Source organism: Astatotilapia calliptera, chromosome 13 (assembly GCF_900246225.1).
Source record: "Astatotilapia calliptera chromosome 13, fAstCal1.2, whole genome shotgun sequence".
Taxonomy (NCBI): Eukaryota; Metazoa; Chordata; class Actinopteri; order Cichliformes; family Cichlidae; genus Astatotilapia; species Astatotilapia calliptera.
In genome coordinates this window covers 3,440,307-3,458,509 of record NC_039314.1, presented here as the reverse complement: position 1 = coordinate 3,458,509, position 18,203 = coordinate 3,440,307, and the positions used below count along the sequence as shown (strand labels likewise).

Sequence of the window (18,203 nt, the reverse complement as noted above, 5' to 3'; positions counted from 1 at the left end):
GGGAGATAGTCGTAACTGGCCTGGTTCTTACACAGTGCTTTTCTATTCTACTCGACTACTCAAAGTGCTTTATACAGCATCCCTCATTCACCCATTGACGCCTATTGATACCAGCCTTTCTTCTACGTCCAATTGCTGTCTATCTAACATTCGTGCGCATCAGAGAGCAACTTGGGGTTCAGTATGTTGCCCAAGGGCACTTTGGCATACACACTGGAGCAGCCAGGGGATTGGACCAAGAGCCTTTCAGATAGTGTATAACCTGTATTTCCTGAGCCTTGGTGCCAAGAATCTTTCTTTGTATTCCAGAATGTTGATTCTTTAGTGGGAGAAACATTTTTGTCTCTCATTCAAGTCACTCCCTCAGTCTCCATATTGGAATTTCTTTACTTGGATGACCAACATACCATTGTACTGTATCACCCCAATCATGCCTGGGATCTTTGTCCTGTTTACAATGACCCAACTGTTAGAGTGAATTGTTAAATGTTGTCATTTTTATGCTTGCCAACTCTGATGAAAGAAATTCCACTGTCCTTCCCCCCAAATTCTCGAGGTTCTGGATGGGGGGCTGTAATGTTTTATTGCAGATACATCCTATCTGGAAGATCTGCTTCTTTTGATGTAAGCTTCCTGCGTTTACGACCCTTTGGTCAGCAGGAGGTCTGACACACACACACACACACACACACACACTTAAATACAGAAGTTCACACATATACATACAATGCCTTGTCTTAGAACCATGTGGGCGTGGCTTTGTTCTGAAGTGGTTTGTGTGAACTGTGTCTCAATAAAAAGGGCAGCAAGGGAGGTCGTCGTCGAGGTCATTTTCGTGGTGGACACAGGCCTCCCTTGTGCAAGTGATTGATCGATCGACTGTCTTGTTTTCTTCATGATGAATAAGTCTCTAGAATTAGCGGGGCTTGTGGAAACACAGACCCAACACCAACTTTGGCCAGGCTTTAGAAGTCGGAAAGATGGCCTCGCATGACACTAGAATACTTACTTACGCTGCCTGTCATTCTACTTTTAAGTACCCGTACAAGTCAGCCAGCAGACTGAGAGCAAAGTGCTCTATTGGGGTGATACAGTACAATAGTATGTAAGATAAGATGGGGGCTAATTATTTAAGACCTTATATATGAGGAGAATGATTTTAAATTTGATTCTGGATTTCACAGGGAGCCAATGAAGAGAAGCCAATATCGGGGAAATATGTAATTTCTTTCTAGTATCTGTCAGTACACTCTAGAGCATTTAGGATGAATTGAAGGCTTTTAAAGGAAATTTTTAGGACATTATTTGAAAGGTAACATCCTCTAGTTTCTGAATATTTAACATCTGTCTAAACCAAAACCCAACAGCTAACAAAAACTGACTCTGCTGCCACAGATACCAAGTAATTCTGTAGGAAAATGCGTTCTGACAGTTGTTTCTGTTACGGCCGAGAGGGCCAGGCTGTGGGTGTGGACTCAAATGCAGACACAGAGGGGAGGCAAAACGGGCGTGAACACAGTGCTTTATTTACAGTACCTAGTTAAATTACAAAGCAGGAAACTATGAATGCTATGAACTGTGGAAGCTATGAACTGAGAACTGTGAGGCCAAACTATGAACATGAAACTCTGAGTGCTATGACTAGGTGCAAGATTTCATAGACTGATCCTGGGAATGGAAAAAGGGGCAGCGGCTTGGGTGGAGGTACACAGTCACTATAATGAGAAGAGACAGGCAGTCAGTAGCGGTCTAGTGAATCGTAGCCAAAGGATTAGACTGTGGTGTTTTGGGCTTACGCGTTGCAGGTGAAAGTGTCATGCGAGGAGGGGGTGTCCAAGGGGGTCCGTGTGAGGAGTGTCCAGAGACGGTCCAGAATATACTTGGAGCAAGGGACCTGGCAGGTAGGCAGGCAGGTGGAGTCTTATGATGATAAGGAAGCAACCAGATGACAGAGAACCAGCGTCCAGGCGGAGATGTGTGTAGTTCAGCTTGTGAAGCGTGACGGCCAGGTGGGTCCTATGACAAAGAAAACACAGTGAGGAGAAATGCAATTGTTAAGAGGCTCTCACAAGGGCTTGGTGGCCTAGCACTAACGTGAGTTAGCAGTAGATCTGGCAGAGGTCTGTTGTGAGCGCTGGTCTTATATACTGGTGACTTGATTGGAATCAGGTGTGAAAGCTGATTGGAGTCTCTGCCTGAAGGTGGAGCCCAGCAGAGTGGAAAAACCCCGCACTCACCTGGACCAGGACAGTTTCTCTCCAATTAAGTTCAGTGATTGTAAGATACATTCCTAAAACATATCTCAATATAATACATATTGAGCTGCACCACAAACCTTATTCTCTTAAGTTGGGATTAATTCCTTTCTTTTGCTGATTCACTGCTTCACTTTGTGAAACACAACATTTAGCAACTGATCCTGCCAGCAGGAATGTACATTACATCAGCCCGTGCATATATGCAGGCTAGTAAGTCATTAAAGCATCAAACACTTCATGTTGTCACGGTCTCGCTGGCAGACCGTGGGGATGTGGGGAAAGGAGGACCCAAAATGCAGGACTCTACAGTGCAACAGTGTTTATTTACAGTGGTGACAATCCGAACAACAATAAATCCCCCCGTGCGATCCCAACTCCCGTTCCGTGTCTTCTCCTTTATCCCGTGCTCCGTGCTCTGTCTCCGTTCCCTGTGTACTCTCCGTGTGCTGCCTCCTGGTCGCCACAATTCCTCCTGAGGAAACACGTATACCAAAGGCAGCCGTGAGTACAATACCTAACAGTAGACTTGCACTAACCTTGCACAATACACTTAAGACTGACGGGAAGTCACTCAACGATCCAGCATCGAGGAGCTCTCAGCCACACTGTTTTGAAGCTCCTCTGACGAGGCTTGATCGGCGCCAGGTGTGTGTGGATTCCTGGGTGGGACCGGTCAGCTGGCAGGGCCACACCCACCAGGCCTAAAAGTGCCTGCCACGACCGCACCCTCACACACACAAGCACACACCCCTAAACACCTGACAGTACACCAACACGGAAAAAACAGGACAGCAGACACAACCATAATAACAACAACCACAATAATGATAATAATAATAATAATAATAACTACAATAGTAGTCCACACTGCTCACGGACCCCGAATCCCTGGAACTGGGTCCGTGACAGTACCCCCCCTCTAAGGGTCGGCACCCGACGACCCAAAAACAAAAACAAAACAAAAACCACAGTACAACCAACCCCGGGCGGGCGGCGGGGGGTCCCGGACGGAGGGCCCCAAAACCCCAGTTCAAATGTCCAACCACTGCCATGGTGGGAACAACAGTTCTTGCGGCCGACCCAGTGGACCGCAAAGCAGGCAAAACTCGCTACGGGTCAGGCAGTGGTGGGAAAACAGTTCGGGCGGCCTACCTCCAACCCCATGATGGAAGCGGAACGCTTCAGGCGGCCTGCCACGGATCCGGTGGCGGCGGCGCTGCTCCTCCGGCGGCCTGCCACGGGTCCGGTGGCGGCGGAATGGTTCTGATGGCCTGCCACGGGTCCGGTGGCGGCGGCGCTGCTCCTCCGGCGGCCTGCCACGGGTCCGGTGGCGGCGGAACGGTTCTGGTGGCCTGCCACGGGTCCGATGGCAACGTCGCTGCTCCGGTGAGCAACAGCGAGGCGTGGCACATGGTCTATGACGCGCCGGTCGCTGACGTGGACGCACTGGACGTGGATGGCGTGGAGGCCGCGCTAGACGTGGAGGTCCCTCCGGTTCGCTGACCTCCGGCTGAGCGGGTCCCTCCTCGGCTGGCAGCGAGAGCCCCTCCTCGGCTGGCAGCGAGAGCCCCTCCGCGGCTGGCAGCGAGAGCCCCTCCTCGGCTGGCAGCGAGAGCCCCTCCGCGGCTGGCGGCTCGCTGAGCTCCTCTGCTGGCGGCTCGCTGAGCTCCTCTGCTGGCGGCTCGCTGAGCTCCTCTGCTGGTGGCTCGCTGAGCTCCTCCGGCTCGCTGAGCTCCTCCGGCTCGGGCATGCTGAGCTCCTCCGGCTCGCTGAGCTCCTCCGGCTCGCTGAGCTGCTCCTGCTCGGGCATGCTGAGCTCCTCCGGCTCGCTGAGCTCCTCCGGCTCGCTGAGCTCCACAGCTGGCGACGCGGGCTCCTCCCGCTCGCTGAGCTCCCGCTCGGGCATGCTGAGCTCCTCCGGCTCGCTGAGCTGCTCCTGCTCGCTGAGCTCCTCCCGCTCGCTGAGCCGCTCCTCCGGCTGCGACGCGGGTATAGATGGTCGTTGATCCGGAGGTGAAGATGGCGATGCGGAAGCTGCAGGTGGCGAAGATGACGGTCGAGCGGGTGATGTGGATGGTGAAGTCGAGAGTTCTGCGGTCACTGCAGTCTGATGGGACGCTGGTGGAGAAGTAGCTGCAAAGGGCGGAGGTGATAATGGTGCGGCAGCTACTCGTGGTAGACTGGACAGCGATGTAGAAACAACAGGCGGGTGACATAATGGCAGGGTAGTTCCAGCAGGCATATCAGCCTCCAACTGAGGATGAAGACGAGAGGCTGACTGGACTGGCTGTGCTACGGCTACAGGCTGGGCAGCTGGCTGTGCTACGGCTACAGGCTGGGCAGCTGGCTGTGCTACGGCTACAGGCTGGGCAGCTGGCTGTGCTACGAGGTTAGCTTTCACACAGTCCCGTGAATAAACAGATGAGGTGAATCAAGATGAATTGTCCATATGACTCACCACAGCCGGCTGTTGGAAAGTTTTAGAGTCTGACTGCGGTGAGGCACGCCGGCGGCGCAAGCGTCGCTTCTTTAACGATGCCGGGGCCAGCGTATCAGGCTGAGGTTCCACCAGCCGGCCGGACAGGAGAGCAGCTGCGTGATTTTGAGCTGCCGGTCCTTGGTCTGCTGACTCAGCAGGTGCCGCAGAGGTGAGTGGAGATGTGGTGAGGTGCAGAGGGCGTGTGAAACGTTTCCCCCGCAATGGAGGGTCCAACAAGCGAGCTGCAAGCGACGGCGGGGAGGCTATCAGCCTATGAAAAAAGAAATAGGCAGCAAGGGCTCCCAGGGAGGTTGCCATATCCTCCTCGCCCGGACAGCCCAAACCAAACAGCTCAAAACAGGAACTTTCCCTCAGCGTGGTTATAATCGAAATTAGTCTCTTAATGTCCAAAAAGCTCACAGATGAGGTGATTGATGATAAGAAGGAATCAAAAAATACGACCTGTAAGTGTCTCTGATGTGGATCTGCCGCCTGGATAATGCTCCGACAGTATTTCCAGAGCTGGGCGAGCAATTCCTCCTGTGAGACGGTCCTTGAGTCCGCTGGGCCCATAATGGCTGGATCGTTCTGTCACGGTCTCGCTGGCAGACCGTGGGGATGTGGGGAAAGGAGGACCCAAAATGCAGGACTCTACAGTGCAACAGTGTTTATTTACAGTGGTGACAATCCGAACAACAATAAATCCCCCCGTGCGATCCCAACTCCCGTTCCGTGTCTTCTCCTTTATCCCGTGCTCCGTGCTCTGTCTCCGTTCCCTGTGTACTCTCCGTGTGCTGCCTCCTGGTCGCCACAATTCCTCCTGAGGAAACACGTATACCAAAGGCAGCCGTGAGTACAAAACCTAACAGTAGACTTGCACTAACCTTGCACAATACACTTAAGACTGACGGGAAGTCACTCAACGATCCAGCGTCGAGGAGCTCTCAGCCACACTGTTTTGAAGCTCCTCTGACGAGGCTTGATCGGCGCCAGGTGTGTGTGGATTCCTGGGTGGGACCGGTCAGCTGGCAGGGCCACACCCACCAGGCCTAAAAGTGCCTGCCACGACCGCACCCTCACATACACAAGCACACACCCCTAAACACCTGACAGTACACCAACACGGAAAAAACAGGACAGCAGACACAACCATAATAACAACAACCACAATAATGATAATAATAATAATAATAATAACTACAATAGTAGTCCACACTGCTCACGGACCCCGAATCCCTGGAACTGGGTCCGTGACACATGTAGTGTCGTAGCAGTCAAAATTGCCTCAGGATCCATAGATGAAATCATACTCTCCACTGAAATCAAATGTAATAGAATTGTTGAGGTCATGTTAGTAGGGTGAGTCAAAATGCCAACTTCTTGGTTCTGCTGTGGAAGTCACAGAATGTACTCGATGGCCCATATAATGAGGATATGATTAACTAAAAGTCATCCTGACAAACTTGCAGTAGAAAAGGTTTGCAGACTATAGCTGCATTAAAAGGAGATTACTCATCTTAGGGCCAGTTGCTCTCATTGATGATCCAATCTAGTATTTTTAATAAGGATCAATATTGGATTGTTATACAGAATCGTGAAAGGTCTAGTCTCTATGGATGTAATTACCATCTACAGTCTAGCAATGTTATAATTTTGATCAAATACCCTGCTTGAACAAATCAAATATTATCAATATTATATATATATTTCTCTTTTCTCTTTGTTCTCCTCAACAGGCAGAGTACAGAGGCAGTCCTAAGAACGGCACAGAGTCAGCCGTGGACCTGCTGGGTCTGGGTAAGCCATAAACAGCCTTCTTACAGCTCACAGGATAATAAACCTTAGGCTATATGCTGACTTGTCAAACTGTATTTAAATGTCTGCCTAATGCTTCTGACATGTTTGTTAAACTACTTAAGTTGGAAGATGTTATAATATTTTTTGATTGATATAGCAATGATTGGAGGTTAAGTAATGTCTGACGTTATCAGAGGGAGGTTTCATGCCGTCAGGCTTTATTTGGATCATGCAGAGAGGACTTTCATTACATTTTGATGACTTGGTATACCATCTGGCTGTTAATGCATCAGTGACTTCAGCCATGTAAGCCTACAGGTAAAACCATCGAACAGTCTACACACTGATGTACCCGATGCAGATATCAAGCATGTAAGACAAAGTAAAATGAAGCAGGTTTTACTGGATATTTTGTGATGTGAGTGGTAACCACAGGAAATGGATATCCTCGACTGAGTCATCAGCTGAATACAGGGGTTAAAATTCTTGAGCGTTCTGGTGTTTTAGATCATTATAGGACAATATATGACTATGTGTAATTATGCCTGTGGTAAATATTCTTGCTTGTCTTTTTTAACTCTCCCATAGAAAACATCTGCTCGTACATGTGTGAATGTAGCCTGGAACCACATTTCATTTGGGAAAAAAAAGATTTTTGAAAAAAGTGTATGTTGTGGTGTAAAAAAGTTTGCAGTAATTTGAAAAATGCACTGAAGCAGGGATCTTGTCTTTGTTTTCACATCATCATCGTGATCTAATGGGCTAGTTAGTCGATTGTTTCACATCAGTAGACTCATTACATTGCATATTGCTGTTAAGAAACCACACGCGTCAAAGACAAGCATCAAAGAGTAAAGCTTCTTTGAAGCTTTGAAAGTTGTGTTTGACTTGAAATCCGGCAGCCTAATTGTATCAGACTGAGGAACCAGCGAGTGATGCATTTTCTGTGGACGGTCCTTTCATGTAATGTAAATGCGAGGATTTACATTTGGCAACGATCGCATTGTGTTTCTGAAATGGGTCATGATTTCTGGGATGGCCATGATTCATTGTGCTTGTGTTACCAGTTTAGCATCTTATACAGAAAAAATAGTAATAATAATAATGGATTGCATTTATATAGTGCTTTTCGGGACCCCTCAAAGCACTTTACAATACCACTATTCATTCACTCTCACATTCATACACTGGTGAAGGCAAGCTACAGTTGTAGCCACAGCTGCCCTGGGGCAGACTGACAATACATCGAAGAAGTGGGGACATCTTGCCCTTAGTGGTGCAGCATCCCTTCCCCTTTTACATGCAGATTCATAACCATGGAAGAGAGAGATGGCAGAAGGATCAGCAGATACAACATTACAATATTTGATGTCTGAGTCCCACATAAGTTTTGTTGCTTGGTGTCTAACTAATCTTAAAGCCCTCGCATGTCCTTCAAGATTTCTCTCATTCTTAGTCACGCAATGAAGACTCTTCAAAATCACGCCAAACACAGAGATGTCTAAAGTTTTGGACATGAACAGAAATCTTGCTGAACTCCAGAAGTGGATAAATTATTGAAAAAAAAATCAATTTACTACGACACAAAGCGCATGATTAAACTTGTTCAAATAAGTGATGTGTTGGCTCAGCTGGGATTATATCATGAGAAAATGTATCCTACAGAAAAATAAATATTTGTCTCATCTTTCCTGCATTCTGCTTCACTTTCTCTTTCTTTTATGTAAATAGAGACATTTCCACTATCTGCTGATGCAAAAAAGATACAAATTGAAGCATAAACATTTAGCAAGAGACAGAAAACTGATTCTGAAAATCCTCTACATGTCTCTTCCATTGGTGTTTTGTTTGTTGTCTAATCACAAGCAGTTTCAATTCATGTCCAAAATATATAATTTGTCCCTGCTTTAAGCCCTGATATTGGCAAAGAACAAACACGTATCGACTCTAAAGCGCTCGGGGTCTGACCAACAATCGGTCTGACTTTAATGCCTACTGTGGGCAGCAATCTACTAACACATGCGGTGTAGTATAAAACCAACAGAGAAAATAATAAATTCACAAATGATACAAGTGTTAACAAAAAAGCCAGTTATGATTTAACAAGTAAAACAAGTAAATGTTAAAAATAGTAGATACTATATAGCTACTATATTTACACATGTTTTAAAGACCAGGGAAGTTGTGATATTCCAGTAATGTTTAGCAACTGGGACGGTTTTATATAAAGCACTCAACAACAACATGTAAAAGCCACAAAGCTATAGTTTGAATTTAGAAGGGGGGATAATCTAGACACATTTTTGGACTGTTACATTTTAGGCCATAACATTAAAAAATGTTCAAGGGCATTAAAGGCTTCACAGCCACAGAAGAATAAGGATGTGAAGTCCTGGCTGAAAAAAGTAAACTACAAGAACACTCAGGAGCTCCTAATGGAAGCAAATAACCACTTTCCAGACTAGAAGTGAACATCAGAGATGCACTGAAATGTACAAGTGGACTCACAGCGTATCCAAAAAGTATTCACAGCGCTTCAGTTGTTCCACAGACGTCTTCCAAAATGGATTAGATTTATTTTTCACAATACCCAATAGTGAAAAAGTTCAGAAGTGTTTGCATGAAATTCTTACAAATTTGTTAAAACAAAGAAAAAAATATGATGTAGCGTGTACATAAGTGTTCACGGCTTATAATATGCTGGTTAGTATAGTGGTATCAGTACCACAGTACAGTGGAAGTAATCATTGCAAGTAAAACTTCTGTGTTGTTGGTATTTTGTGACACAGTCTTTACAGATCCTTCGCTTTGAGATCTGTCTCAGAGAAATTGTGGTTGTGTCCCTGTTTTTAGTTCAGCAACTGTCTGCTTGTGTTTCTTTGCTTTGCTTTGTGTCTCTGCTGGTGGTTTGGTGGTGACGTCCTTGGGCTCTAGACTTTAGGCAGTCATTGACTACAAAAGAGCTTCATCCGTATATTACAAAGAGTCCTTATATTTAAAATTATATTTCGGTCCATTTATGGTTTAGCCTCTGAAAATGGGGAAGTATGTATAACAGTGGATGTAATTCCTAATGCTTTCATTAAAGCCCTTGAAACTCAGCACTCATGTCAGACTTTCAAGGGCTGATATGACTCCGCTGTGGCGGTGAAAAGGCTGGAGTGGGTGAGGGATGAGTTGCTGCCCCAAGTGGAGGAGTTTGAGTGTCTCTGGGTCTTGTTCACAAGTGAGGGGAGAGTGGACCATGAGATCGAGTGATGGATTGGGTGGTCAGAAACTCTGGGTAGTGACAGACAGAATGAGGCCACAGAGACAAGCGGTTGAAATGAGTTTATAGATGGGGTGAGGAGCTCGGTCATTTGAGAGGGGCTCGGAGTAGAGCCGCAGGTCCTCCACATCGAAAGGAGCCAGTTGAGGTGGTTCAGGCACTTGACTAGGATGCCTCCTTGATGTCTCCTAGGTATTCCTAGCATGTCCTACTGGGAGGATGCCCTAGGGCTGACCCAGGACTCAATAGAGAGATTATATCTGTCAGATGGCTTGGGAACATTTCTGTGTCCTCCCGGATGAGCTGCAGGAGGTGACTGGGGTAAGGAAAGTCTGGGTTTCTTAGCTTGGACTGTTGTCTCCGTGACCCAAATCCCAAAGTGTCAAAAATGGGTGGATGGATGAATGGATGTGGGGATAACATTTCATAAATTGTGGTATTCTCAAAAAACTGAAGTATAGTTGTCAGGTTAAGTTCAGTAGTTCACTGCATTGGGTTTTTGGACCAGTTTCTGGAGGATTACAAGATAATTCTGGGAGGTCATGAAATGATTAAGAAAAGTGAGAGTGCATCCAGGCTAATTTCTTTCATTATTTTTTTTGTGACGTCAAAGAGTTGTAAAAATGTTGTGAAAAATGGGGAAAGTTTTTAAAGTAATTTAATATTTTAAAATATTTCTATAAAAGTAGCAGTTTGAGTAATAGGATGAGGATCAGTGAAATCAGCTGGTGACCAACAGTTGAACAGGAAAAGGAACAAAACCACCACATGATTGGGATCAGATCTTCAAAAAACTTTACAATATAAGGCGCCTTGAGCCTCCTTGTTGTTTTTTGGTGCACTATAAATAAAATTACATTGAATATATAAACCTAAAATATTGTTCAAAGTCTATTTTTAAAGCAAGTATGAGCTATAGCTATTATAAAAAGTCCAATATTCCCTTCTCAGAAACTCACATTTTACTTATTTAATTGAGTCCGTTTACCCACCTTTACTGCTATCTGCTTTACTGTGTTGGGTCCTGCAGTTTTTTTGATTGATACTATTTCTTGACCCAAATGCTCTATGCCAAAGCCTGTGGGTAAAACTGCCAGGCAAAATCCAGACAACTGACTTGTTTCTGCCTTTACGGATTCCACATCTATTACGGCTATATATTAGAACATGGGATTTGGTGCCCTTTAATTCACTCCAGTTGCCCCGTCCAGCTTCCACTGGGCAAATCACCCAGGAACTAATATAAAACGCCTCCAAATCTCCTGACCTATATCAGAACTTCTTATATCTGATATAATTTGCCATCAGATCATGTGCTCAAATGCACCACATTCTCTCTGGAATTTTTTACTATCAGTCTTACAAATACTCAGACTTGCAGCTTCAAGGTGGTCGAGAGGTATTGTGTATATCCAGCATGAAAGCATTTTAATGACATGTGTGCTTTGCTGACAAACACAACAGCACAATGGCCAGAAAGATTGAATGCATCGAGGATATGACATTCAAAAAAGGTCACAAGCTGGATTCAAACCTGTGACATTTTGGGTAGACAGTGTGCGTCTTGGCCCATTAACCGCCAGACTTTTTTGCTCCATGCTTGTTGACCTTAATCCTGAACAGCAACAAGGCAGAAGAAGCAGCCCGGGTCGCTTTAGGGTTTTCACCATAAATTTGTAATGTGCAATCACCCTGTGTTTCCCCGATCTCGGACCATATTATGTCGAACCGAGGTGAGGGTAAGCTGCACTGCCAGAAAGAGAGTCGGTGAAAATGGCATTGATCAGAAAATTTCCCGACGGCAGTGTGGAAACGTGAGAGTAGTCACCCTGCTATAAATAACTAATGCTGCACACCTTACAGCCATGTAGAGTGGATGAGATTTCACACATAATCAATAAGTCAAACATGTGGCTGTGTGCCTTCAGCATCCCCCCGCCTCTTGTGTTTATCCTTCCCTCTATGTCTCTGGTTACATTACTCTGCAACCTTCAAAGAACCTCCTTTGGTTTATGTGTCTGTTTTCGTCAGTTCAGTTTGATTCTGTTTGGTATATAAACTGTGTTAGAGATCAGATGAGTGTCCTTTTTCTTCTTTATTTTTATTTAGTGTGTGTTGTATACATTAAGAAAATGTTACCTAATTCATTTTATCAACTACTGTCTGAAGACATTGTAAGGCAACTTAAAATGAGGCATTCCCTGACCTTCTCAAGTGTCTAACAGCTAGTGGAGTGAAAAAAGTCATGGCATATTTTCTGCAAAACTTCAAAGGACGTGATCCTCACGCTCAAGTGCGTCTCGCCTCAGTGCCTCTTTTCTACTTCCAGCATCAAAAATGAGCAGCACTGGCGAACACTGCCTTAGAAATGGAGTCCACTAATCACTAACATCAACAAAGGACAACAAAACTCCACGTAAAAACAACGAAACAAACAAATATGGCATGAGATAAAATTTGTTAGTGAATGGCTTTAGTGGTTTTTACATATTCAGTAATATTGGAGTGTACTCTGAACTCAGCTGAAGGAGGAATGGTGAGACAGTAGTTCAGACAGCAGTGCCATGTGGAGCTGATACGAAGCTTTCAGTGTTTGGATGCTTTTTGCCTTGCTGGGTAGTCTTTGGCAACGTGCACAGCTTTTTGTTTTCGGTTCTGTGTGTGCATCATACGGGCAAATTAAAAACTGCTAGCAGATTATTCACCTTTGTGCTGATTGAACCCACAGGTAGCAGGATTGTGCAACAGGTGTCAAGCAAGTTAGTAATAATTATTTTGTAATATCTAATAATATCTATATGTTATACCTAAGTAAGTCCATTTGGCCAAACAGGACCTTTGCCTGGAAATGGACAACAACACTTAATATCTAATGTTAGCTATTTTATCCAAACTCCTGAGGCTGGTAACTGAGCTGACCATTACTTTATCAGCTAACATGACAATTTGTCGCTGGTAGCTAAGCTACACCCAGCTGACTAACGTTGTCTTGTTTGCTAACGTTATCACTTAATCATCCAAGTGATCCTTGATATAAGTATAGTATGCATAATGCAAAATTACTAGTGCTGTCAGCGTTAATCTCGTTAAAATGAGGTTAATGCCATAACCGCATTAACGCAGCAAATCTCCGTTAGCACTGTAAGGGCACTAAACAAAGAAGTATAACTAACCTTTGCATAGTGATAGCTAACATGTTGGCAATTACCCAGCTGTAACCATCTATATCTGACATACATATCTTGTTTTGTCTTATTGTTGAGCAGCTGAATAATGGCTGCAATTTTTTGTTCATCGCTTTCATTTGTGGAAACACTTTGAAACCTATCAGCCAATTGTGTTACCACCAGATGTTTGTTTTTTTTTGGGGGGGGGGGGGGGGGGAATTCATGAAGATGCTGCTCTTCTGGCCTTTTTACTATCACAGTACTAGGAGTGGATAGATCAGAGTGAAAGATCAGAGCACAATGTCCAGATTGGTTGGAGTTGACAGAAAGATTATTCTGACTTAGATATCTACCCTTTTCTACCGTGCTCAGCAGAAAAACCTTCTAACACTCAAAAATATATTCAGCCTTAAGGTGGATCGGTTGCACCAGCAGAAGACCACAATGGGTTCCACTCCTGTGAACCATGAAAATATATCTGAGGCTGTGATGGGCTTAGGGTAACTGGAAAAATATAGTCTGGTCTGATGAATTTCCATTTTCGCTGAGGTTGCAGATGGTAGACTCAGCGTGTGCAATCAGCAGCATGAATGCAGAGAGCCTGCCGTGCATCAACGCTCTGGTCTGGAGGTGGTCATTTAGTGGTGTGAGGAATGTTTCTTCCATCTTCCCTTAATCCCAGTCATTGTGGTTTGGCGAGATGATTGCTCTGAGTATTGTATCTTTTTATGCCTACGGTATCTTGTCTTCCATTGGCAGCATAACATGATATTGTACTGTGAATGGACCTGTGGGGTAGAGCATGACATTCAGAGCTTTGTGATCATGGAAGAGAATCTCAATGGAAAGCTTCCGACATTTAACGAAATTGCTAAAAACAAAGGGCCGAGGCTGTTTGACAGATTAGTATGTAGAATTACATTATACGCCATCAGCTCAAAAGTCTGACTGGGCTGCTGGGGCAACACCACAGGACCCTGCAAGAAGGAGGGGCCAGTGAAAATCACTGTCAAACCTCGTCATGTAATGGGTGCTCATGTTCACAGCATGAAGTGGGCAAGGTGTAAAAGTTCCACTGTGTATTTAATTCGTGATTCTATATACATTTTCTTAGATGAAGTTCAGGTCGACAGATGTTTTCTTTGTGATTTTAAATTTAACTGACTAAAAGAGCCTTCAACACTTTTGCCTTAAAAACTTTAGGTGCATTCTGGGAAATTTGCACTTCCTGACCTTGCTGACCTGACCTCCCTGTCATGTGTGCAAAGTGCCTGCATACTTGTTGATGCTCACAGTGCAGGAGTTAGTTTTTTGGTGAGTTTGAGAGTGCAGGCATTTTACATTATGTTTAGCAAGCAAAGCAAAAGAGTACTTAAAGGAGAGAGGATAACAGGATGAAGACTGGATTTGAGATGACGATCTGATGAGTGAGGGGTTTGTTTTTGTGAAGGATTGAAACATTGATGCCACTTTAATGTTGAAAATCTGCATTCATGCTGTAATATGTGTGAGTGATAAATGTAGAAGCTGGTACTCTTGAAACAATTGCTGAGTGAGAATTTCTATAAATGAGTGTGGTTGTTATACAGTCACCCATCCAGTCAGTCTCTGAGGACCTGTGGTTAATGGGCTTCTCTCATTTGTTTGGTGCTTTGCAACATTACAAGTGTCTTTATGTTACTTTAGCGAAGCTAAATCTGTTTTATGCTTGGGGTAGCTTGGTTGAATAAGATAGTATGAGTAATATTATATAATACCATGATGGTGTTATAGCATATGCTTATGCTAGATAGATTTGTCCATTCCCCCAACCTCAGACTGCGGTTATTGTCCATGGTGCTATTTAAAACATTACTAATTATTCCAATATGCTATTGTTTTTTACCCTTACTGTGTGTGTGTGTGTGTGTGTGTGTGTGTGTGTGTGTGTGTGTGTGTGTGTGTGTGTGTGTGTGTGTTTGCTCTGGTTCAATGTGGCAGTAAGGGCCCAAAAGAATATCTGCCCCCAGGGCCTGTCACAGAGTTGTTACACCTGGCCATCAGCTATGAGCTCAATAAGAAAGCAGCATGATCATCTTTTTGACAGTCGAAAAACAAAAGTAAAAATTTGTGGAACCAGGATTTATTGCAGTGGTGTGTAAGCCATGCAACCCCAAACCAACCAACTTGGGTTTTTTTCTTTTCTTTTTTTCACACAACAGTGGAATTATTAAATTCATTTTCATTTAATCCAATTTTAATTTATTTATTTTTTCACTATTCTCAGCTCTGTATGGAGTCAGTAAGATGGGAGCGCTCTAGGCTCATAGGTGTGGCTTGTTTATATTATAGTAGTAGCAGTCCAAGATGTTGGAAATGTGGGTCTATTTAATGACATCCCCTACTTTTGGCACAGTAGAAAATAAAATGAACGTTTAGAGCCATCTGAGGTGCTTAAGCTCACATGGATTGTTTGTGCAAGCACTGCACTGAAAATGGGTGAAAACCTTAAACTTAGACTATTGAATGCTTACTTCTCAAGAGCATTTCTAAAAAGGACAAGGATGACATGGAACATGGAACATGGAAAAAAATTGAGGTGTGGCTCAAGACTTTTGCACATTACATAAATGTGACTGGGGGAAAATAGGAACCCAGAGATAGTGGTGCACTGGTTACTCTGAGTCCTTTGACTGCAGCACATCCTCACTTTGCACATTGATAAATATTCTTTGGAGAAGTTGCTTCACAACACCAGCATCAGCAGGTAATAAATATTTTCTCTTCAGCCTTTGACATCAGTGGAGACATGGGAGGAGGTGGTTTCTCACTCTTCCTTTATCTTCTAACAAACACATTGCAACTGCAGTTGCTCCTACCATGTCCGTTTTCCACTCTTGGCTCTCTGTAATGACTCTTCGTAACAGCAGCTAATGGCTTTGGTCACCAGCCGGGCTCATGCTCTCTTTTCTGGACTCCCAGAGTCACTTAAAGGGGAAGTGGGGAAAACTTAATTTCATGCCCTAGTTGGGACTTGTGTTTTGAGGAAGAAAGTGGGTTGAATTTGCATATCTCTGCCTTCATGGCTGCATTAAGATGTTGGTGAATAACTAACAATTGCAAAGAAGTAAAGTCATCTGGTCTTTTGACCAATGGGGTAAAACCATCAGAGCGTTTTGTCATAAATATGTCTCATCAGGTTATTGCATTAAAAGTAAATTCGAAGCTTAATCAAGTCAGATATTTTACCACATGTGGTGCTGACCTTAATGTGACAGCTCTCCCGTGCTGAATGAGACTGTGTGTGAGAGAGAGTGAGAGCAAAGGGGTCCCGAGTGATTATGAAACACACCCCCTGCCTAAACTATTGGTCTGTTTCCATGGTGAAGTTGAGAGTGCTCTCAAGAAGCGGCTCCATCCCATAATAAGGGATGGCGGGCGCAGTGCCTGACATGGCAGTGATGATGAGCCCTATTCTCCCTGCAGCTCATTTCCATGGCAATGGCTGAATGAAATTTTGGTAATGGAGGGGTGGGCTCAGACTGGTAGGAGGGTCACATCTTTATTTTTCTCCCTTCTGCCTCAGTGTCTGACTTGTATCTGTCACTCTCATCAGACCATAAAGCAGTTATCATAATTATGATCGATGTTATTCTTTATGCAAATTCATCTTTCTTTTTTCTTTTTTTAAAGTAAGTTGGAAGTGATTTAACAGTGAAAGCCAAAGCCAGGCTCATGAATGACACGCAAGGATCGTAAAATGTATAAAGGGCAAAATCGCTAGCTTAAATATTGGGACGTCACAAAGCATTAATTTGAAAATGAGGTTTAATAAGTGGCTTCAAAAGGATGTCGAACACGTCTTTCTGGCCTTCTTGCAGGAAATGCTTTTCCTTGTACTGTGCTGTCTGGCTAAAAGAGCTCAGACTTGTTCACACTTTAAAAGGGCTAAATTATAGATGTCTCATCACTGTGGTTATATAAATGACCTCCGCTGCGAGCTCTCTCTTACACACACACACACACACACACACACACACACACACACACACACACACACACACACACACACACAGCCAGTTGACTCCCTCTTTTCTATTTATCACACTCTCTCTCCCTCCCTCTCCCTCTTGTCTGTTAAATGACAGCAGTACATAGTGTACTTTTTTTTCTCCCTTCAGCACCATGGGAACTGCTCATTCTGGATGTTTTTTCTGCAATGATACTGTCTTCCACAAAACTCCAAGATAAACTTAGAATATAATCTAAATGCACCAAAGGCTTGAAGTTCTGTGGCGGTTCAGCTTTGAAGGTGGATAATCGAGGATCTGTGCTTGCTTATTTTTGACAACTGTCCTGTAACAAGTGTGAATGCATTCGGGAAACCTGCATTTTGTATGAATGCAGCAGACCTATGACAAACGGAGGAACCAAAAATAAAAGTTTGTTTACTCTGTGCTCATCGTGATAGTTTGTTTTCAGATCCTGAATTTTTGATGAATTTGTCAAATGTTTGATACCAGGGTTCAGAACAGTCATACTCAATGTTCTTTATGTTTGGAAAGTTGTGTTTGACTTGAATCCAATTAGGCTACCAGTCTTCAGTCTCTGACTGAAGAAATGGTGAGTGATGAATTTTCAGTGGATCAACCTGTCACGATAATGGGACGATTCATATTTAGTGGTGATTACATTGTCTTCTTGGCTTTCCGAAACTGCTGTCATTCATCTGGCTTCTGGCAGCTTGCTAGGCTCTGGGTTTTTTTGTTGTTGTTGTGGGGGGGGGTTTTGCATCATATACCACCAAAGTTGGAGACAAGCAGAGACAAGACCTCCCGGATAATTAGAACACATGCTGCTACAGTACATGCAGGAGCAGGTGGGCTGACAGTAGGGCTGCCACGATTAGTCGACTATCAAAATCGTTGACGACTGATTTAATAGTCGACGTGTCGTTTGAAGCTTTGTAAGATCCCAAAAGACGCAGGAATAAGTAGTAGGATTTAAGAGTGTAATAACGGACTGAAACAGAAGATGGCAGCACTGCATGTACAAGGATGCCAGCTGCTGTTAAACCCTGAAGAAGAAGAAGCTGTATCCCAGAATTCATAGCGCGGCCCTGCTCAGTTTCCAACAATGGCGGCAGCTAGTTAGTTTTAATATTACTCTTATTATTCTTTCTGAGTCACAAAATAAACGTTTAACATATTTTCAGGCGAGAATATAGCTGTGTAAACCTCAAATATCTGCTCAGT

The 18,203-nt window shown here is 44.2% G+C and overlaps 1 protein-coding gene across 6 annotated transcripts in view; it reads left to right on the top strand.

The window, feature by feature from the left end:
• LOC113034599 (stromal membrane-associated protein 1-like) overlaps positions 1-18,203 on the top strand; it is a 147,089-nt gene that overhangs the window by 88,278 nt on the left and 40,608 nt on the right. For all 6 annotated transcript variants that reach the window (XM_026189297.1, XM_026189296.1, XM_026189300.1 and 3 more), the window contains one exon: positions 6,474-6,534. In XM_026189297.1, coding sequence (XP_026045082.1) covers positions 6,474-6,534 — 61 coding nt within the window. The remainder of the gene's footprint in view (positions 1-6,473; positions 6,535-18,203) is intronic.